A 22,546-nucleotide genomic window follows, 5' to 3' on the forward strand; every position below is an offset into this window, starting at 1 on the left:
CCTCCGTTGGATATTTGAGACCACGAGTGCGTTCGTAGCGTATTTTTGTATGGGTTTAGGTGGTCGGATTATGAGTAGATCGCCTCGAGAATAACCCGGAAATTCGATGGAAGACTTAGAGTGTTTGGGGATTTCTAGTGTCTAGTGCCCGCAACGGTGGCACCAGAGCAGCCCCGGCGGTACTGATACGCTCAAATTACACCTATTAATGGTATAACGCGGACGTTGTCAAATATTGTAACCCAACAAAGTTGGGGTCGAATCCCACAGAGAACAACATGTAAGCGTTTAAGCAGATTAGGAATTATCACCAACAACAGTTAGGCCGAATGCATCAATGGTGGTTTTTAGATATGGTTTTAATGAAATACGAAAATATAAAATCTAATCTAGTAAGCAAGTAAATTTATCAATGGCCACAAGAATGGAATAAAGGAAACTACTTGTCAAGTAACGATCCAATATATTTCACGAATTATAAATAATAGCAAGTTTATTTTATTTAGCCTCGGATAATGACTCTAAATTAACTTCTCCCGAAGATTAACTAGACTAGCCAATTGAAGATCCCTCAAGCAATTAGGAGCATTAAGAACACCCGAATATGGCTACAAGTGGTATCGCTTATTCCTAGGTCAATTTCCATTAGATGGGGTTAACGCCCCAAATTCTTGTTAATTATTCTATACCAACCCTGTTCTTCCTCTTCCGAGTTTCAAACAAAGTAAATGGGCAAGTCATAGGGTTAGCTATTCCCTTGAGAAACGTTGAAGAACAAGAATAATTAAAATAACAATAACTTACTTGATTAAAAATAATGTCGATCAATAAATAAGCACAACAAGAGTTTCAATCTCAATTGTCACCAAGAAATTCCTATAAACAAGGTTCAAATAAAAGAAAGAAAATATATGTAGGAATTCTAGCCTCCAAACTTGTGTAACGTTGAAGAACAAGAATAATTAAAATAACAATAACTTACTTGATTAAAAATAATGTCGATCAATAAATAAGCACAACAAGAGTTTCAATCTCAATTGTCACCAAGAAATTCCCATAAATAAGGTTCAAATAAAAGAAAGAAAATATACGTAGGAATCCTAGCCTTCAAACTTGTGTTTTTTGCCAAAGATCCCTAAGAATTGCGGCTTAAGAAATATTTATAGGTGTAGGAAAAAATTTAAATAAAATAATTAAGAGCCCGTTTGGATTGGCTTATAAGTTGCTTATAAGCTGTTTTCAGTTTTTTTGAGTGTTTGACTGGCCAACTTAAAGTCATTTTGTGCTTAAAATAAGCTCAAAAAAAATAATTGGACCCATTTGACTTAGCTTATCTAAAACAGCTTATAAGATGAAAAAAATAAGTTAGACTACCCCAATTTATTTTTTTTAGCTTATAGGCAAGCCCATCCAAACAGCCAAACAGGCTCTAAATCCAAAATAAAATAGGAAAATACACTGGGCCGAAGCTTGCGTATAGCTTCCGTGGATTTTATTTAGGTCCCTGACTGCTTCAATTTGACACGTCAATTGGCTGGATCAATTTCCACTTTTGTTACGCCTGCAGCCGCAACAACTTTGGGTCCTCTTGTTTTAATGATTCCACGTAGACAAAATTAAAAGTAACTTTCATTCAGCTGCTTGCTCCTTTCCATTTAGGGGTGGGCACGGTATGGTATATACCGAATACCATACCGATATCGAAGTTTTTAATACCGCGGTTTTAGTATTATGGTATTTGGTATGGTATTTGGTATGAATTTAAATTTTCTTTGGTATTCGGTATGGTATTTGGTATTTATAAAATGGATACCGAAATACCGTATACCATATCGAAGTTTATACTACATATATACAATCCATATATATTATATTTACTACTGCTAAATATATAGACTAGTTTTCGTATAAAAAATTACATCACATCTCATTTAATGCCAATTTGTATCTAATAGAAAATTGTACCATCAAAGCTAACTTTTTATCCAATATTTTCATGCTTTTAGTCTTTCACATATGCTGAGGCCTAGAATCAGCCTTTAATTTGTCTATACTATTTTTTCAATACATTAAGACTTGAAATGGTGGAAATGGCCTATTCTCTCTGCTGCTGAATGAAATTTTTGGTGTAAAATTGTTTAGGACCGAAGATTATGCTTAATTTTGGCTAATGTTGTTTAGACTTTGAAACTTTGACTACTCTATCGTGATTCAAATGTCCGTTGTGCAATTGATTAACGAAGAAAATTGCTTGGACTTTCTTTTAAATACGTCTATTTGTGTATGGTGTTAGTTTAATATAATTGAGAAATCTTGAAGTCATAATCCTTTATTACATGAGTATATACGTAAGTCGAAGTCAAATAAACTATCGTTACCGAATTACCGTACCGTGAAATACCGAAACCGAACTTAAAAATACCGAACCGTACCGAATTAATTTGGTATGGTAATGGTATCGTATTTTTAAAAACCGAATACCGAAGTTACCGAACCGAAGTTTCAAATACCGTACCATACCGTACCATGCCCACCCCTATTTCCATTAGTCTAATATATTTGTTACGTCCTTTTGCTGCTTCTTCAGTTGTTTTAACTTAGAAATTATTTTGAGTCTGTTTGGATGGGCTTATGCCTATAAGCTGCAAACAACTTATAAGCTAAAAAAAATAAATTGGGGTAGTCTAACTTATATTTTTTGGCTTATAAATCAAATGGGCCCAATTATTTTTTTGAGCTTATTTTAAACACAAAATGACTTTAAACTGGTTAGCCAAACACTCAAAAAAGCTGAAAACAGCTTATAAGCAACTTATAAGCCAATCCAAACGGGCTCTTTGTTTCCACTCATTAGCCCATTGATTCATGTCTCTTTTCCTTGTTTCTTTTATTCAAATTTGCTTCAAATCTCTTCATCTTCACACCATTTTATTCCTACATAATATAAATATAATATTAAGCACAATTCAATATAACTAATATTCAAAAGACAATTAAAAACATTAATATGTGAGGCAACAATGATTAAATATATGCAATTTTGGCTGAACATCACCACTCTACACTTAAACTCTTGCTCGTGTATATATATATATATATATATAATACGAGAAACAATGTTAGGATGACAACAAGGTCATCACCGTAAAAATCATATTTTAATTTTTTTTAGTAAAAAAAAAAAGTGCAAATTCAAAAAACCCTAGGCAAAATAGTCTCCTTTCTCCCTCTCTTTCTTTTCTTCTACACTTTGCTTGCGCTCCAAGCTCCAATTTGGCCAGGTAAGTTAGACCAATTATTTTCTATTTCTTTACATATATTTAAGTTAGTGTTTGTTCATCAAAATTAGATTTTAATTTCCTTTTCTCTTGTATTTTCGGCTAATAGAAGCGTCTAATCTAATTGAGAAATGGCTGGCATGAATTTTCTCTCTATTGGTAAACAATTACTTAATTAATTTCGTACAAAATTGTTCTGATTGTATCTGCATTTTTTTACCTGGGTATCGGTGTTTTTGCTTTCTGATTGAACCCTTGCTGTTGCGATTTTGGATATGGAAATCAACTTCCCTTTATTACGCGTATCATCAAATTTTAGGGATTCTAAGTTGGAAGCACTTTTAACTGACATGATTAGCGATGTTAGATTTTCACTACCCGTCGTCCTGTCTCATGACGCAGTTTCAGCTTACCGAGGACATGATCTTAGATAGGAGGTTGTGGAGGATTCAAATTAGGATAGAAGGCTAGGAGGTAGTCTCGCCTATTCTTTCGTCCTAGTAGTTGTAGTTTTGCTCATTCGTTTATTGCCATTTGATTTCTGCTTATATCTATGGTAGTCACTTCTCCTTTCTTTGCAGACTGTTTTATCATGACTTTCTCGCTTTTGTTATTTCTCGATTTCATATTGTTTTGATATGCTTGTCCTTATCTGACCTTTTTGTCTTGTTCTCTCTTGAGCCGAGGGTCTTTCGGAAACAACCTCCCTACCTTTCAAGGTGGGGGTAAGGTCTGCGTACACTCTACCCTCCCCAGATCCCACATTGTGGGTTGTTGTTGTTGTGTTGTGTTGTCGTCCTGTCTAGTAATTTCATTATTATTCATCTACAGTGGACTCTGTTTTTGTTGTTGTTGTGTAGCTGAGAAATTTAACTTTTAATCTTAGTAAGCCCGGGCCAAATTCAAGGTGGGGGTAAGGTCTGCGTACACTCTACCCTCCCCAGACCCCACATTGTGGGTTGTTGTTATTGTGTTGTCGTCCTGTCTAGTAATTTCATTATTATTCATCTACAGTGGACTCTGTTTTTTTTGTTGTTGTGTAGCTGAGAAATCAGACATGGCATGATTGCATAAAATTATAAAGAAGCTACAACAAAAGAAGAGCATAGAAAGAGCATTGTGGCAATGGAGGAAAAGGCAACAACAGAAGCGGCGATTTGGACGAAAGAAACAGTGCCAAAAGTGATGAAAATAGTGAGCAGTAGGCTCCCACAAAGAGACCTCATCACTCTTCTACTTGTCAGCCGTTCGATTCACCATACTCTCCTTTCTCACCCCTCCCTCTGGCTGGTTAGTTCAGTTTTATATTGGGATAATTTCAATAATATACAATCCAACATAAAAAATATTACATCCACGTAGCCATATTTTTAATTTACATCCGCATAGCCAACTTATTTTTGCAACAGTACGATATACAACATTTTACCCTTAATGTAGACAATGTATCAACCTTGTATAATAATGTATAAGAGGTGTTGATAGAAAAGTTAAAAATTTCAAAGTGTACAAATTGGGCCATTTCGGGTAAGATTGGAAATATGGGCCATTTCGGGTAAATATTTTCTCCAAATAGACATAGAGTGTTATTTCTATATTATTGAAATTATCCTAGTTGATCTCTTTTATAAAACACATGATTTCCCCTTTTTACATATCTGGTGTTTCAATTGTTTTGGTGTTTTTCTTTTTTCCTCTTACAGGTTCTTGATTTTCATGAGATGAGTAATGCTGGTGATCGCCTTGTTTCAGCTCTTTCTTTGGTTTGTTTCCTATTTTTTGTTGGGTTATTTGTTATGCTGATTGATTTTTCTGAGTAACCAGTTTTAGTTCCCGGAAAAATGTAAGAAGGAAAAGTTAACTGCTTTAGTTAGTCTTTTAGGGAATCTGGGAGCATAATGTGAATAGAGAAGCACTGGATTTGGGACTAATGAAAAGAAGCTGAAAGATAAGACTAGTCACATTTTGATTTAAGTAGATGTTGCATATTGTATACTGTAAGCCTGCATCTCTTTGGTGCTGTTAATTTTTTTTTCTTTTGCTTTTTCTTGTAGTACATTGTACTGAAAATACTACTGGAGAGACAACCAATATTTAAGTTGGGCATAAACCCATGTATTGACAGGATAAGAACCAGGTCACTTGGTGTCAGCACCTTCATCTTAAATGCTCACCACTAGGCCAGGTTTCATTGGCTTCTTTGTATTTTTTTTTGTCAAGCAGCAGTAAGAAAATTACTGATGTTTGATTTGGACATAAAACCATAACTTGACAGATCTTAACTGATAACCACTAGGCCATGCTTCATTAGCTTTTGTGCTCTTCTGTTGAGTTGGTGATGAAAGAAGAATGAGTTTCTTAAACTTAGAGATGCAGGTTATTTATCTTATATTTTTATTTTGCAGCCGAGATATCGCAATGTGAAGCATATCAACCTTGAGTTTGCGCAGGATATTGAAGACAAGCAACTGGAAACTGTTAAAAGCAAGGTGGGATTCAGAAGTTTGCAAAGTCACAGAAATGAACATGTTTTCAGAATCTTCTTTTAATTTTAGATTTCCAGTCAGTTCAAGTTCCAATGTGGAGGCTGCCTCGTTTGATTAGCATCTCTGACCTTATTCTTTGACTAAGTAACAACATCTACTTGGAGCCATTTTATAATCCTCAGAAAAGTTAGAAGTGATTTTTTCCTTGTTGTCTGAACAACTTGGGTGACCTGTATAGAGGTGTCAAAAAATGAGGAAACTATTCATATCTTACCATCTAATGAAGATAAAGAAAAGTTTTTGCGTAATCCTTGTAATATGAGGTAACAAATTACTTTTAATGTGTCCAGCATGGTCCCGTTTTGTCACAGAAATTTGATATTTCCGTGGTGTCATAAATCTGCAGTGTGGAGATTCCCTTTTAGATTTGGAGGTTCTAAATCTAAATGGCTGTCAAAGGATCTCTGACAAGGGAATCGAAGTAGTGACAATTACTTGTCCTAAACTGAAGGTCTTTTCCATTTATTGGAATGTAAGGTATCTCAAGCTTCATCTAATGCTCTTTCCCAATTTATTATATAGCTGATGCATGATAGATTTTAACTTTGTCACCTGCAATTTTTGGATAAATGTTTAGGGTAACCGATGTTGGCATTACTCATCTAGTGAAGAACTGCAGATCTGTGGTAGATTTGAACTTAAGTGGATGCAAGGTACATGAACCTTTAATGTGCTATACATATCATTCAGTGATTACTTTATGAGCTTGTCTTATGTCAACCTCCAGATGCACCGACTAATAGGCCTAAAATCAAATGGAAAGAAGTTGGCTTAAAAGACCTACAGTCTCTTTGAATTCATGCAGATTTAGCAAAAATAGGATACAACGGAAGGAAAACAGATCCATATAGGTGATATTAATTAGTTGGGCTTAAGGCTTAGTCATGATAGTGCGCTCACTTTAGATCGAATGTTCGCTAGGAGTCTTCTAGTTTTGTCCGATATTAGTATGCTAGAGAAAACATAGAGAACTTCTAGTGTTAGAGAACCTAAACTTTTCATATTTTATTTAGTCCGGTCTAAATGGAGCGACATGGAGCGATGATCATATGCTTGATCCCAACTAGGCCGGGTTTGAGACATAGTTGTTGTATGAATCGACTTCATCATCCTTTGTAAATTATTATTCTTGTCTACAATTGCTTAAGATTCATTTTGATGTCATGAGAAAAATGAGTGGGAACAGAGTGCTGTTAGATACCAAGTAAATGTGGATAATAGAACGTGGACAGAGACAGAATATCGGCTCAATCAGAAATAGATTCTTGATCCTTGATAGGTTTAAATTAGCCAAATACCTAGATAGCCCCTTAAACTTGGCATCATTTGTCAAGTAGATACCTTAACTTTCCAGTGACCATTTAGACACTTTTTTGTCTTGTAAACACCCCAATCCGGCATACTGTGCATGACTAACAATCGTCACTGACGTTTTAAATGAACAATGAAGCATGTTAAAGAAGTACGATAATGTATCTCCCAACATCAGAACCCCTCCCCATTTTTATTTTAGAACCATTTCTTCCGAAAAGTTCCTAAGCTCCCAATAGTTCGAAAAAGAGGAAAGAGAGGAAGGACTGTGAACAGAGGAGTCAATGTTTGCCGGCAATAGGTCTTCCAGCCAACAAACTTGTCGGGTTCTCCAATGGCCAAGAATCTGGAAGTTGCCGGCAAGGGAAATGGAGGCTTTCACCATTTACTACTTCTTCTTCCCTATCTCCCAACTGATAAGTATAACAATCCAGTTCTTTTCATTCTGTGACTTCCACCTCCTACATTCATTCTCTTTGCAATATGTAAACAAGCTGCACTTGTTACTCATTATGTAAATCCTATGACTTTCATTTGATCCATATTCTTTGTGCTGAAGATCTTTCTCATTATATTGATATGTTATGCAGAATATTACAGATAAAAGTTTGCATCTGGTTGCTGACAATTATCAAGAATTGGAATCGTTGAACATCACTAGGTTGGAGATTTTCTCTCAATCTACACGAGATTATTTTGAGAGAAAGAAAAGAAAAAGAAAAAAAAGTTAAAAGGAAGAGTTATTTTTAGATGTTGACACAAGGGTGCCATTTGTCTGTTGTAGGGGTGATGATCTAATATAAGCCTCCCCTTCTCTAAGAAGGATACTTAGGACCCATTTGTGCATGAGAATTTTTCACTTTTTTCCAGAATTTTTTCACTTTATTTGAAAATCAACGTTTGGGCATGAAAATTTCAAATACAACTTGAAGTTGTATTTGATATTTGGAGAACACCTAAAACCCTATTTTCACTTTCAGTACATTCTAACAACCAAATATTATTTGCAAAAACTATAAGCAAACACAACTCCATCTTCACCTCCAACTTCAAAATTCCAAAAAAAAGTGTAAAATATTTGGTTTTCATGGCCAAACGCCTACTTATAATTGAGTATCTTGAGAGTATTGCTAGTTGTTTGATCTTTATAACCCTTTTGTGGCGGAACATACGATTATGTGTTCTTGATTACACTGATTTTGTTGGATGTGATTAGGTGCATCAAGGTGACGGATTCTGGTTTGCAGCGGATATGTTTGAACTGCTCTTCTCTTCAGAGTTTGAACCTTTATGCCCTTTCCACGTAACCACTTGTTTCATTTCAATATTACTTGTCAAAAAGTATTTTTCAGTTTATAGCATGTCATGTGTGAATGCACCTTTTCTACCACTCAAAGATATACTACAAATTTGTATATGTTTGAATTTCTACTCAGACAAGCTGCTTCCTTTCTTTCTTGCAGCTTAACGGATGAAGCTTATAAGAAGATATCTCTTTTGCCTCATCTTAAATTCCTGGATCTCTGTGGTGCTCAGGTATATTCTCCAGCATTTTCTTGAACTGCTTTTCATAGGTTATGCTTATTGGTTGGTGCAATGTTGAAATTGTTTTAAGTGACCTTGCTATTAACCCAAGTTGTCCTTCAGAATCTAACAGATGATGGGCTTTCTTGTATAGCCATGTGCAATAACCTGGTGTCTCTCAATTTGACATGGTATGTAACATAAGTATATTTCCAATATTATCGGGAGCAAAAGGAGATATAACAGTATGTTATTGGATCTATTGACATTGATAGGTGTGTACGAGTCACTGATGTTGGGGTCATAGCAATAGCTCAAGGCTGCAGGTCTCTTGCATTTCTAAGGTGAATGTGGACCTAGAATTATCACTAGAATAGGAATACCGAAATGGCCTATGCTAAATTACTTCAGCACCTCCACAAAATTGACAAATATCCAATTTTGTGAACTAGTTGAGATAGAGATATCCTGTTTTTAGATATTCCAACGTTTGTCTCGACCTCCGGCTTAAGCAATTATAAAACATTAAGTACAGCCGATTTCTGTTTATTGCAGATTTATTTGCAACTTGATTAATGAACTTGGCCTATTTTTTGTACTGACTAAACTCGTGAATTGACTGTGCTATATTTATTTAATTTCTTTTATGCTGCTACTGCAGTTTATTTGGGATACTTGGGGTCTCTGACAAGTGCTTGGAGGTGCTTTCTAGCTTCTGCTCCAATACACTAACAACCCTTGATGTAAATGGGTGCACCAATATAAAGGTACATAATATCTTTAGAATCTCCAGCCACGCTATCACCTTTATGTCCTAGGACATTGGCTCACATCAAATGTGATAAAGTTGGAAAACAACTGGATCGGGCTATTAGCAATTAAAAAGTTAAGCCTTTCTCTGACAAGTGCTTGTAAGTTTTTTAAGTTTATCACTTGATCAGCTGGAAGTCCCTGCTTTTGCCATGTGTCTTTGCATGTTTTCTCATATTTCCCCATGATTGTTCTTACTGTTGATGCATTACTTGGTAGAATCGCAGTCGTGATCAACTGCTGAAGCTATTCCCGAACCTGACGTGCTTCAAAGTGCATAGCTAAGTCGTGACTTGTCAGGGATTTCATCTGCTCTTCCTTAGTGAGTATCTCAGCTAGAACGGAGTGATTGAAAGAAACTGATCCCAAATTGCTAATGGATTATGTTGAGCCCTTGATTTATTGTCAACAGGAGAAAAAGAATGAAGGGGCAAATTAGCTTACCTCCTCCGAAAGATAAAACAGGGCACTTCAGCATCCTTTATGTGCCACTTTATTTCATCTTTTACTGGTGGAGATTTATTTATTCCTTCATACCCTCATCGTTATGGTCATCTGTTATGCGATCCAGGCTGCTGTATTTTCTACAAATATGTTTGATTAGCATGGATCTGTGGCTATACTGTGCTTCATGTAGCTACACATGTTTTATGGAGATTCATGTGAATCTTTATAATAAACAGATACATTCTCCTACGTTACCCATTATGTGTGTAATCGAGACAAGGTTTGGAGAATGTGTATTATTCCATTATGTAGCAAAGTTTATATACAAATACAATGAGCTCTAATTAAGGAAAGAATCAAAAGATATCATATTGTATCGCTATACACTACACCTAAAGGTGTCTTATGTTCATTTTGTAACATTCTCCTCAAGCCGGAGCATAGATATTGATATGGCCAGCTCGTATTTGAAAAAAAAAAAAAAAAACTAGTTACTGCTATTGTTGATCTTCCAGACTAATTAATCTTTGTTAAATTATGTGTATTTGAAAGTTTGTAATAGCATGTAATTGCAATTATTTATTTATCAAAGGAACAACGAGATATACGATTTACTAATGCGGCGTCTTATGATATTTTGATACCTTGTATATGAACAGGGGCGGATTTAAAGAGGGCTGAGGGTGTTCGGGAATTACAGTGTATATATAGGGTAAATTTTTATATTTATGTGCATATATTAACTTTTGAACAGCCTGAATGAAAGCAAAAGACTTTTTTTCCGAACCCCCTGAATGAAAATTCTAGATTCGCCACTGTGACTTATTGTTTGTACATCTGTTAAGATTGTATAAGATTTGGAGAAGTTTTGATAGTTTTCAAATTGTAGGAGTTTTCATGTTTATGAAAAAAATACAACATAAAAAATTCAAATTGCATTTCCAAATAAAATTTCTAACTTAAAATCAACATGATTTCAAATCATATTCAGGCAGGCTAATTTGGACAATTTCAAATATCTAAGCTTAACAGAGGCTATAACATTCTCCATGTTCACAGAGGATAGAATGACAATATCATAGTACTACTTTGGACTTTAGTTTGAAATGTATGAGCTTTATTTCAGAGAGATTCTAGGTATTACAATGTGCAAAATAATTGTGCCTCAGGAATTCAAACAACCTGTTAATCCATTTAAGAAAAGATAATATTTGAACTAGGACTCAACTAACTTGTAGGACTTGTTTCTGTCTTCTTGTTTTTCCCACTTGTTTCTGTCTTTGACATCAGTAACTATTTAAATAAAAGTTCCACCATTTTAGTATAACATTTCCTGTCCTCAAATTACCATCTAGTTGTATGTTCCTATGTCCCAACCATGTTCAGATAGAGCTGTTATCTGACAATGATAATGGAGTTCAGTAACAGTAACAGAAACAAATCAGTGTTCTGAGAGAAGAAATGTGGTGATTCCATTAATGAAAAACAGAAATAACCGCACAAAAAATGGATGAAAAGCCAATTTTCTTTGGAGTACTTCCCGATTGTTAGATCAGATACAGGATATGATGTCATACAGAAAATTCTGAGTTCGTATTATCTTGATATGTTAATATAGACAAGACATTTCAAATCTAACAAATCCCAAAATAGGGGATCCCAGAACACCCAACAGAGCAGAAAATGAAAAAAATAGCCAATTTTTTTTATTGAACTTCTCTATATTTATCCAGTATAATCAATAAGATTAACCTTTACAACAAAGTGACTAAAAATACAGATATCAGCCAGTTGACATTTCAAAGAGACAGAGAAAGCTTGCATAATAAAGGATAACCGAAGGCTCACTCCAAGTAAGCCTCAAAACTCAAGAAACACCTTGTTTTTAATGCTAAAGTAGGAAAAGAAAACAAACCACTTACACATCAATCAACAGGGGAAAAAAAAATAAGGGTAAAGAAAGAGCTCCTACTGAGATTGTTCCATCAAATTTCAGCAATCAACGGGATATAAAATTAATCTGCCTAAGGTGCTGATGGAGCGATTGATTGGACAGAAGAAGAAGCCGGTGTTTCTCTGTGAAGCTCCTTAACTACAGCAGCTAAGGCCTCAGGGTTGAAACCCATTTCAGAGAGTGCAATCAGAACGGATAAAGTGTGACGATCAAGTCCAGTGTCAAGAATGTTTGACATATGAAATACCAGATCCAGTGAATCCCGTGCATTGCGTGCAGCTTCTGGATCCATTTGAGAAACTGTAAACCGACAATCATGAATGTGGAAAGGTGATAGCTACAGAAATTATGTTTCGATCCACACCTTGTACAACAGAACTCATTAAAGTGAACAGAATAAGAAAGGAACACTAATTTTCTGAAACTGAAAAATTTACCAGTATAATGAACTGGATCAGCTTGTCTTCTCTTTTCCTACATCAACTTTAAAGGAGGAGAAGATCCCGAGTTCTAAAACCTTTGGAACGCACAGTTGAAGAATCTGGGATTTTAGCAGATTAATTTGACAGGGAGAAGGATTCAAGTATAAAATTTATTCTCTAATAATAGCAATAAGACACAGAAATTAGTACTAAAAAAAGAATCAATTATCAAGTTCTCTAACATAAGAATCTTAGTTCACCAGTTGATGTGATTGACTGATATGGATTTAAGGGATATTTGAAATGAATCTATTTCAAATACTATTATATTTCAGATGGTCAGAACTCGAATTCTGCAGTTACAATAAGTAAAAGATTTTGGTATATTTACATGAATTTTATAATTTTCATTGTTCGTGGTGAAAATTCATAAAAATGAAGAACACTCCATAATTTATGGCATTATTTCTCTTACTGAAGATCTGAAAGAATGGAAACGAAATAAAACGAAAGACGGTACATTTGAGGTTAAAATACACTACATTATTGTTCCATCTTCATTCCTATAATTTTCCTTAAGAAAATAGGTCAAAGGCAGATTAGTTACATTAGTACACCATAAAAACTTCGAAGCTTATTACACCAGAAGCAAATGAAATGCATCTTGATTTTTTAAGATGATGGTGGTGGTTCAACCATCTTTGATCTGAGGGTCTATCGAAAACAACTTCTCTACCTACCAAGGCAGGGGTAAGGTCTGCGTACACTCTACCCTTCCCGGACCCCACTTGTGGGACTACACTGTGTATGTTGTTTAACCAACTTGTGCATCTGTAATAGTCCACAAGCACAATGCAGGGTAAATCTACTCACAAAAGGATAGAGCAAATGGGATCACACTTGCTACTGCTATTCTTCAACCATTAAACCATACTCTTGGAGATAATAAAATGAATGTCAACTTGTATGAAACACAGAAACCAATACGAATAGCTGCATATTATATAAAGAAATCAAAGATAAAAAATTTTAAGCAAAATAACCTTAAGAGAAAGGTTGATGTCATAGACTGATATGGATGATAACAGTGGCTACGCTTAGCCAGAATTTTACACTGTTTAGCTAAGGTCAAAATTTTAGTTTTATGTAGAAATACCATACGTTGATTCCCCTTATTTTTTATATTTTGACACCCTTTTAGTAAAATTTCTGGCTTCGCCACTGATCAATAGGATATTCTAAAACCAATCTAATTCAAATACGACTTGAGATGGTCAGGACGTGCGGTTGAAAATAATAAACCTCCATTTATCATCCTTTAATTTTTTATCAGCGAAATGAAAAACCTCCATGGGTTAGTATACTATCACAACTAACGAACAAATATTACATGATGAGCAAATAAGATGCAACAAGGAAAGAACTGCACAGAACTTACAACTTGATCGTTGCGGAACAGATGGGGAATTAGGGGAGAGTGCGCTGACGAAGAAAAAAGCCCTAAGTAATTTGAAATTAGGGCTAAAATCAATCGGATTTGGGGTGCTAATTTGTTCGATTTCCTGCTATAGCCCACAACGGAAGAAATTTGGGCTTGTGGGTTTCGAATCATTCCATCGAAGCCCAAAATGATCTTCTTGTCACCCAAAATCAAAAAATAGCGCCGTTGCCGGGGATCGAACCCGGGTCACCCGCGTGACAGGCGGGAATACTTACCACTATACTACAACGACTTTGTTGTGTAAAAATACCAACATGCACAGTGATTACCAAGGCATTCTTTGCTATACATAAATTCAGTGGACAACTAATGCTAGGCTGCTATGAGATCAAAGGATTGCAATGTAGCAGAAACGGATAAATGAAATTCACAGTCATTTGCTTCTGGAGGAGGCTGATCAGAACGTTTATAAGAATTTTATATTTTTTTTATAGTTAGGTAAAGTTTATTATGAACATCAGTCAATGTATTACCTATATATGCAAAATTTACATCAGCGATACAGAATTTTATAGTGCAAGGATTATTGTTTTCGTATATTAGAAATCAAATGACCACTTGATGTAGTTCATGCGTGGAACATTGGATGCCAATAAGGCAATAAATACAACTCAGACTCAAGAGGCCACGACAAAGTCGAGGCATCGAGATTGCAAATATTTCAGCCAAATTGTCAGCCACTGTTCACAATGTTAATCTTAAACTTACCTAGATTAACAAGAAACTGGCCTAGCAAAAAGCTCCAGCTGAAACTCTCCTCTCAAAGCACATCATCTCTTAAAATAAGAATTTGGCTTTGTACTCTTTATTGAATCCTAGAGCCTGTTTGGCTGGGCTTATGCCTATAAGCTGTTTGCAGCTTATAAGCTAAAAAAAATAAGTTGAGATAGTCTAACTTATTTTTTTTTTGGCTTATAAGCTGTTTTCAGCTTATAAGCTGTTTTCAGCTTATAAGCTGCTTTAGATAAGCTGAGTCAAATGAGCCCAATTATTTTTTTGAGCTTATTTTAAGCACAAAATGACTTTAAGTTTGCCAGCCAAACACTCAAAAAAACTGAAAACAGCTTATAAGCAACTTATAAGTAACTTATAAGCCAATCCAAACGGGCTCCTAGTACTCCTACTTTAAATAAATTGTCTCGAAATTCTTCAAAATTAAATTTGATCTTTAGTACATTCATAATTGTGAAGGAGAAGACTACGATAAGGCGGAAAGTCACCCTCATTAAAATGACTTCGTGTTAAATCAAATAATGGGTTATTATTTGGAAGAATTTTTTTTTAATAAAGATGTTGACAGGCAAATTAAATTTCTCTCAGACTGCCCTTTTAGAAAACAATTCCTTCAAATCACTTTGTGTCTACTTTTTATGGCGGGGGCTTGTCCTTTGGACGATTTGAGTAATGGGAGAATGATAACTAGGCTATGCAATAGTAGGACTTCGTAAATCAGGATTATTAAGAACCTTTCGTGAACTTTATTTCTCTTATGAAATTTTACTCAGCATAAAAAAAAAAAAAAAAAGTCGATTCGTTGATCTTGAAAAGTCAACTTGAGTTTGACCCTTCGTTCCATTCCGAGATAGTATATCCTTCCTTTTTTATTTTGGGCATTGATTAGACCCCTATTTGAATTTGAGCTACATCAAAAATTCTCTTCTTTTACTTATTACTATGCCTCGAAAGTTAATCGCACGAGAGTAAATAAGACTGGAAAGAGGATTATTGCACCTGGCTCTCAGGCTCAAAGGCAGAGGAAATGTTTTCATTCATATTTTTACGTGTAACATATTATATAATTCGAATTGAAGATAGCAGGCATATCGCATCCACTGTTATGTAGCTGGACTTTCCCCAGATATGATCAAATTTAAAAGATTGCATGCTATCATCAACACACAATTTCTTTTTAATTATTGTTTTCCTCCGTACCTAAGTAGAGGCTTTTATTAGAAAGTACTCTCCACTAATTAGCCAAAGGAACCTACTTAAGTGAGGCAACAATGCTATCTCTAAAGCAAAACAAAGAAAAGGAAGAAAGAGCAAATAAGTGAGGCAAAATGTTATCTCTAAATTGACAAAGTAGGGTCTAGGCAGATGGAGATTGAGAGCCAACCTTTTTCTTCAATGTGACTCTAAAAATAACTTTTCTAAAATGCTTTCACAAACTTCATCATATCGAGTGCAATTGTGGATCATCACAAGAGAGACAAAGAGCAATTATGAATTTCAAGTCCATCAAGGATTCCACTAATAATCATGATAAGAAACTATATCAACCAGAAAATATCCAACGCCACATCTATCAAAATATGCTGTAAAGTCTGTAGTATTCTCTTGCATATTGGCTTATGAAATATTTCCTTTTTAAATAAATACTTTCTCTGTCCTAACCCCTAATTAATTTCATGAGCAATGTGGTTTAGAACTATACGAAATCCTAAGTCGTCCTCAGTACAAAAGATCAATTCAATTTTTACACTAAGCCTTCTTATACGCCCTGAAATAAAAAAAAATGCATTTTATTGATATTACATGTATTGTAAGGTTGTGTCAAATTAAATTTGCTCCTTTTTTTTTTTTTTTTTTTTTTTTCTGTTGTAGAAAAGAGATCCTTATCCTCACTTTAAAAAAAATATGAAGTCCAAAAAAGGAATATAGTTTAATACGGTATTCAAGGACCAAGAAATAATTTACAAATAATACGAAACAGAAGAGCAAAACTAAGAATTTAAACCATGCGATCGAAATGAATCACGAACTTGACAATCCGCATAGGCCATAGTGTACTTTGAGACGATCACCACAAGTTCATAGTCGTGAATTTTGTACTTGGCCATCAAAAGTTATAGGATAATGATTTCATCAAAGGAGTGGGTTCCCTTTGGCATCTACCATATTTTCGTTCATTTTTCTTTTGCATTTGGTGATCAAATGACGCACTTAAAAGTTAAAGAGTTGTATATCCTTATCCATATGCAATACTCCATTTGTTAATCTCCCTCGATTTATAAAATAATGAGAAACTAATAAGTAATTCCATGAGATTATTGAGGCATAAATTTATTTGGTGGTGATTAATCATGCTCTTTTCCTATGTGCTTGAAATTTAATCAGCTATTTTCGCGAAAATCAAGTCATGAATATGTGATTGAGCTGTCGTTTATTACTCGTTTTCTTAAATACTGCATCACCTAGACGGGCTAGACGTTTGGACCATATTGGTTGAAGTCAAAACAAAGCGTATTAAAATTGAAAGTAGAAAAGAGTACGTGGATTCATTTGTTTTTCAATGCAAAATTCACTTAGGAAAAAGCATCGAAAATGTCTGAGTTAAAATCCTTATATCGCTAGACATACTTCTCAAGCAAATATTTCAATATTTCATCGGCCGTTTCACCGTTTACAAAAATTGACGACTAAATAAGTATCTTACCAATAGAGAAATACTCCATTATCTATGACCAGACAGAAGAACTAGTTTTTGGGTTTCTTATTTATAATCGTTTGGTATTCAAAACCTACTAGTCCGACTAATTCATATTTATGTCACGTAAGGCTCATCATGAGGAGAAAAATGTTTCCTAACAAAAGTTTGTCCATTATCAAAATTCGAAGCCGAAACCTTTGATTAATGGTTAAACTAATTTTGGGTTATTTCCTCCATTAAAGTGTCTTTTCAATATTTTTCATCACTATTTAGTGGACCATCTTGCCTCAAAAAAATTTCTTTTGATGAAAGAAGAGTGGTCATGAATGGATCTCTAAAGGAAGGGGAAACATGATCTGTACTAGAGATGGGTGGAATTATGTCAGTTGTCACATTTTTGCGTAACGGACTAAAGGTAGCCACCCCGTAGAACAGTGCATTGCCAATTGCAATATAGGACAAACTATGCAATCGCACTTCCATCAGTCCCTATTAATGTAAAGTTGGCTATGGATGTCCTTTCCAAAGCTATGGTCAGAAAGTTGGATATGATCGCTCTACAAAATACTTGTACTCAACATATATAGTTTCTTGGCTAACTTGGTGTTACTTCTAGTCATAGTTTAGGCGCAATATACCAATATCACCTTAAATTTATCGGCAAAACATATTTAGGCATTCGAATTTTGGCATGCTCCGATTCAACACTTAACACGTGATAAATGTTCTTATTAGACATTTTAGGCTCAAATTTTGAAAAATCTTATGTGTGTGTCTCTAGCACTATTACATATAAGTTAATCACTTGAAATATGTTGCCTCCTTTAATTATATACATTAGCCTTAATAAGCTGTAAAACCTCAGACACGTTCCAATTGAGGCTAATGTGTATAATTAAAGGAGGTGCAAATTTTATGTGATTAACTTAACTACGTAATAGGTGCTTGAGAACACATGCAAACATTTTTCTAAAATTTGTGCTAGAAGTGTCTAATATGAACACTTTATCATGTGTTCAGGTGCTCAATTGAAATATATTAAAAGTTTGAATGTCTAAATAAAATTTACTGACAAAATTTAAGAGGTTATTGATTATTTCGTCTACAATTTAACTTTTATTTACTGATGATATTAGAAAGAATTACACCATCAAGTCGTTATAGAGTAAATGCAAGCAACAACACATAATAAATGGAATCAGTTACTTGAAAAGCAAGACATAATTTGTCTGACCAGTAATTTAGAGCCCGTTTGGATTGACTTATAAATTGCTTATAAGTTACTTATAAGCTGTTTTCAGCTTTTTTGAGTGTTTGGCTGGCCAGCTTAAAGTCATTTTGTGCTTAAAATAAGCTCAAAAAAATAATTTGGCCCATTTAACTTAGCTTATCTAAAGCAGCTTATAAGCAAAAAAAAATAAGTTAGACTACCTCAACTTATTTTTTTTAGCTTATAAGTTGTTTGCAGCCATCCAAACAGGCTCTTAATCAATTAGCGAATTTTACTTGTCAATACAGCTTTGTTTGGATATATTTTGGTTTGTTTCCACAAAAAATAGTTTTTGACAAATGATTTTCTATGACATTGTTTAAACTCCGAATTAAAGAGAAATATCACATATTTGTCATTACAAAAGAAAAAGCTTCCTCGTGAATATAAGCACATTCCAAACTTAACCAACACTCCAATTATCCTACCAACCGTTAGTTTTCCGTTGGCAATAAAAGGATTGAAAGAATGTCATCCACGCACTACAATATACAACCACCAAAGATGTGACCGTTTAACAAGCACCTAATCCAGCCATACATTTTTCACTTTTTAATTATACTGTATTTGTATGGTAATTTATTTCAAATATATATTATACTAAAGTTTACTCATTATAAAACTAATTATGCAGGTCGGTAATGCAAAAGTAGTGATGCAGTGGAGGGCAAACAGTGTGCAGTAACACAGAAGATTAAACAACTTCCAAGTCCCCAAGTACCAAATTTAAATTTTCATATCAGTACTATTTATTGTATAATACATATAGGGAGTATATAACAACAAGATCATAATAAAGAAAACAAAAAAAAAAGTACAAAGGGCTCACAAAATTCTACAGTATCTGTCTGGTAGATCAGTTGTAACTTAGCGAGTCCCAAGACCTTTCACATGAAGAGCACCACAACAAGAGCTAACATTTCCGTTTCTACCCTTCACGTAACTCCAAATTTACATCACAGAACATGCATTAGGATTTTCATCACTGAAAATCTGTGGAGGTGGCGGGTATGCATACATTTCATGTGCAAACCTTTGAGGATTATACAGTTGATGATTCTGAGGATGGTGATAATAGTAAAACTCATTTTTATTCAATTCTAGTTTTGTGTCGTCGTTTTGAACAGTTTCTTCTTTAGCTTGTGTTGCTGCTGCTTCTTCTTTAGCTGGTGCCCCTGCTGGTTCTTCCTTCTTCTCCTCTTTGTTTTCTTCAACTTTCTTCGCTTCTTTTTTGTCGGGTTTTTTCTCTTCTTTGGGCTTCGTCTCCTCCTCGGGTTTCTTTTCGGGTTCTACTTTAACGATTACTGCCCGTTTTCCGGTCCTTTTGCTTACATAATCCACCAGTTTTGTTGCCTCAAACACACCTTTCACTGTCACTTGTGAGTTTTTCAAGTCTGGTTCTACATTCTCCACGCCTAATTTAATGTCCATGAAAATTAATTAATTAATTATGTATGGTATCAATTTTTTAAGTCATATATGCAACTTTTGATGATACCCACCAGTCAATACTAGTACTAATGATTCCAAAGATTCAATAAGCAGTGGAGGACATGTGCTGGAATTAAATTCAAAACTGAAGAATTTTTAAGAGAATCTTTAAGAATTGAATATTCTATTCCTACTAACTAATAAAAGAATGTAATGATTGAGAAAGGTACATATATAGGATATAGAGATCCTTAAGTATCCAATGTTATTGTAGAGATCCGAAAAGGAGAAAAGAAACGTCCTTTAATTAACCAATACAGCTGAAAAGTGTAACAAAAGCATAATCAGAAAATCAGCATACTGAATCAAAATAGTACTCCTACTACTCCCAAATTAATTAAACAAAAGAAAAAGAGTGAAGAAAATAATAGCAAAATTAATAATCTTGCCTTTCATTCTTTGTATACGCCTCTTGATTTCGTGAGCACAAGCCTCACAATGCATGTGAACTTTCAGAACCACTGTGATCACCTGGGGCTGCAAAAACAAACATACAAACCCATTTGCATATATGACTTTTACCTTAAAAACGACAAAAAAAAAAAAAAGACTAATAGCCTGTTTGGCTAACCTTCTAAAATCAGCTTATCTTTAAAAGTATTTTTCAAAAAAACACTTTTAGCGAAAAATAGTTTGTATTTGGCTAATTAATTAAAAAAGCACTTTTAAACAGTAATTAGTGTTTGACCAAACTTTTAAAAAGCGTTTCTATTTGTATTTTTTTCAAAAGTACTTTTAAAAAAAGTGCTTTTGAGCAAAATCATTTTTTTTAGCTTCTGAAAAGCTGTTTCTGCTACTCCCCAGAAGTAGTTATTTTCTCTCAAAAGCTTGGCCAAACAACTCATTTTTTTTTATATAAACACTTAATAAAAAAATAAATATTTTTTTGGGAAAAAATAAGCTTGATTAAACAGGCTATAAAGCGAAGAAATGAATAAGTACAAAAAATATAGACTCTACTATTAATTATTAATTAAAAGCAGTAAACCTACCTCCTCTTTTTTCTCTTCAGGTTTAACGGCTTCTTTTTCCTCTGGTTTCTTGGGCTCTTCTGCGGGCGGTGGCTTAGGGACTGGAGAGAGAAGCTCTACTTGGCGATGACTCTTTTTTTGTAATCTCTCTAACACCTTCAATGGATCTGCTTTTTCCCCTTTCACTACTACCTTATGTGTCTTGCAATCCGTCAACACATCTTCAACTCCTACAAAAATCATTCAAAATCTCTCAATTTATTTCTATGTCAACAACAACAACAAAAACACTAACATATCCACGGTAACCCCACAAGTCGGGTCTAGGGACGGACGGTAGAGTACACATACCCCTATGAATACTTTGTAGAGATAGAGAGACTGTTTTCGACATACATTTAATTCTATGTCAATCTTCCAAACTAAAAACCCCACACAGAACGTAAAAATAATTTATTTTTTAAATAAAAAGAATCGTTATTAGTACCTGGGAATCCTTTGAGGGATTTGCGGACTTTACGAGCACAACCTTCACAATGCATGAAAACTCTCAAAACAATTTCTTGGGGTGGTGGTGGTGGTTCTGCTTTTGCCTCTTTGGATTCTACATCTGCCTTTTTTTCCTCTTTCTTTTCTTCGCCACCGCTTGGCTTTTCATCTTTTGGTGGCTCCTCTTTCTTCACTTCCTCTTGTTTCTTCTCCTCTGCCTTTTTCTCTTCCTACAAAAAAAAAAAAAAAAGAATCAGCACAAAACCAAAAATCTCAAACATTAAGCTGCTCGATATACAAAGCATTCTGCGTTAGCAAGGTCAGGAAAAGAGCCGCGACTCAAGGGGTGTGATGTAGATAGCGTATCTCATAAAAAATCTCAAACTTCAAAAAAAAAAAAAATAATGAGCAGAAAGCAAGCAAACCTCTCCCATTGTTAATCTTTTTGCTCGTTACACAACTGGGCAGGTACTAGATAGATATGTAGCTGATAATAATAAGGTGGGAAAAGTAGAGGGCTTTTTCTCTTTTATTTTTTGTTTGTATGGGTGTTTTTTTTTTTTTTTTCTAGAGAAAAGGAAAAGGAAAAGGGGTTAGTACTGATGGACCATCAGATCTAAGAGAGCTCTCACTCACTTGCATACACACAGTATCATAGCGGCGGAATAAGCGTGGCTGTTATATATAGGTGGCACGTGCGAGTGAGATACAGTCATCATACGTAGTTGATACTTGAGATATACAGTCATCATACACTGGCACTGTTCAAAAAGATGCTATATTAGGGGACGTTGGATTAGGATTTGGATTATGGTCGGTAGTTAGGCAGAGATTATAGTGAAAAAGAATCATTATTTGGTAGATAACAATACATTAGTTGTGAACTTGTGATACCGACAATAATAATTTGTGTTAATAGCAATTTTGATCCTTTTAATAACTAATTAATTTTATTTAAACCATTAATTAATAAAAATATGTGTCTTTTATGAAGTTCATTATATCTGGTCTCTAGGACTATATGGTCGTTAAATATAGAGCAATAATTTAAGCTTAATATATACTACATGAGTAATTAGATGGGGAAACTGATGATAATCAG

The 22,546-nt window shown here is 34.5% G+C and overlaps 3 protein-coding genes and 1 non-coding gene across 10 annotated transcripts; 1 reads left to right on the top strand and 3 right to left on the bottom strand.

Moving 5' to 3' along the window:
• Positions 1–3,122: 3,122 nt before the first annotated feature.
• On the top strand, positions 3,123–10,423 carry LOC132602614 (F-box protein At3g58530). 6 transcript variants are annotated; one of them, XR_009567849.1, is made up of 14 exons: positions 3,123–3,281; positions 4,322–4,568; positions 4,982–5,041; positions 5,684–5,767; positions 6,171–6,301; positions 6,402–6,477; positions 7,726–7,796; positions 8,352–8,438; positions 8,599–8,671; positions 8,783–8,850; positions 8,935–9,003; positions 9,321–9,570; positions 9,689–9,791; positions 9,882–10,423. XR_009567849.1 is itself a non-coding variant. In XM_060315444.1 (14 exons), exons 2-13 carry the CDS (start codon positions 4,404–4,406, stop codon positions 9,752–9,754), a joined length of 1,056 nt encoding a protein of 351 aa, XP_060171427.1. In that variant the 5' UTR covers positions 3,123–3,281; positions 4,322–4,403; the 3' UTR covers positions 9,755–9,791; positions 9,882–10,423. The 6 variants fall into 6 exon arrangements, 4 of the variants coding, with proteins under 4 accessions (XP_060171427.1, XP_060171412.1, XP_060171415.1 ...); XM_060315444.1 differs by having other exon boundaries at positions 9,321–9,426; XR_009567846.1 differs by lacking the exon at positions 9,882–10,423 and having other exon boundaries at positions 9,689–9,795.
• A 1,290-nt stretch (positions 10,424–11,713) lies between these two features.
• Positions 11,714–13,953, bottom strand: LOC132602652 (mitotic-spindle organizing protein 1B-like). 2 transcript variants are annotated; one of them, XM_060315454.1, is made up of 3 exons: positions 13,731–13,927; positions 12,308–12,411; positions 11,714–12,170 (listed from the first exon to the last, which is right to left on the bottom strand). In XM_060315454.1, the coding sequence occupies exon 3, from the start codon at positions 12,160–12,162 to the stop codon at positions 11,941–11,943; it is 222 nt and encodes a 73-aa protein (XP_060171437.1). In that variant the 5' UTR covers positions 12,163–12,170; positions 12,308–12,411; positions 13,731–13,927; the 3' UTR covers positions 11,714–11,940. The 2 variants fall into 2 exon arrangements, with proteins under 2 accessions (XP_060171437.1, XP_060171442.1); XM_060315459.1 differs by lacking the exon at positions 12,308–12,411 and having other exon boundaries at positions 13,731–13,953.
• Positions 13,954–14,025, bottom strand: TRNAD-GUC (transfer RNA aspartic acid (anticodon GUC)). Its single transcript has one exon. It is a non-coding gene; the product is annotated as a tRNA-Asp (tRNA).
• A 5,186-nt stretch (positions 14,026–19,211) lies between these two features.
• Positions 19,212–22,101, bottom strand: LOC132602669 (heavy metal-associated isoprenylated plant protein 7-like). Its single transcript, XM_060315467.1, has 5 exons — positions 21,870–22,101; positions 21,443–21,674; positions 20,977–21,185; positions 20,374–20,461; positions 19,212–19,908 (listed from the first exon to the last, which is right to left on the bottom strand). The coding sequence occupies exons 1-5, from the start codon at positions 21,876–21,878 to the stop codon at positions 19,445–19,447; spliced, it is 1,002 nt and encodes a 333-aa protein (XP_060171450.1). The 5' UTR covers positions 21,879–22,101; the 3' UTR covers positions 19,212–19,444.
• Between the last annotated feature and the right edge of the window lie 445 nt (positions 22,102–22,546).

The sequence above is a fragment of the Lycium barbarum genome, chromosome 1, assembly GCF_019175385.1.
Source record: "Lycium barbarum isolate Lr01 chromosome 1, ASM1917538v2, whole genome shotgun sequence".
NCBI classification, from domain to species: Eukaryota; Viridiplantae; Streptophyta; class Magnoliopsida; order Solanales; family Solanaceae; genus Lycium; species Lycium barbarum.

Coding starts and splice junctions, on each gene's coding strand:
- LOC132602669 (XM_060315467.1), bottom strand. Junction 21,186..21,442: donor ATCCCTCAAAGGATTCCCAG/GTACTAATAACG, acceptor TGATTTTTGTAG/GAGTTGAAGATGTGTTGACG. Junction 19,909..20,373: donor GCGTATACAAAGAATGAAAG/GCAAGATTATTA, acceptor ACATTAAATTAG/GCGTGGAGAATGTAGAACCA.
- LOC132602652 (XM_060315459.1), bottom strand. CDS start 12,162: ATGGATCCAGAAGCTGCACGCAATGCACGGGATTCACTGGATCTGGTA.
- LOC132602614 (XM_060315444.1), top strand. CDS start 4,404: ATGGAGGAAAAGGCAACAACAGAAGCGGCGATTTGGACGAAAGAAACA. Junction 4,569..4,981: donor CTCACCCCTCCCTCTGGCTG/GTTAGTTCAGTT, acceptor TTCCTCTTACAG/GTTCTTGATTTTCATGAGAT. Junction 7,797..8,351: donor GAATCGTTGAACATCACTAG/GTTGGAGATTTT, acceptor GGATGTGATTAG/GTGCATCAAGGTGACGGATT.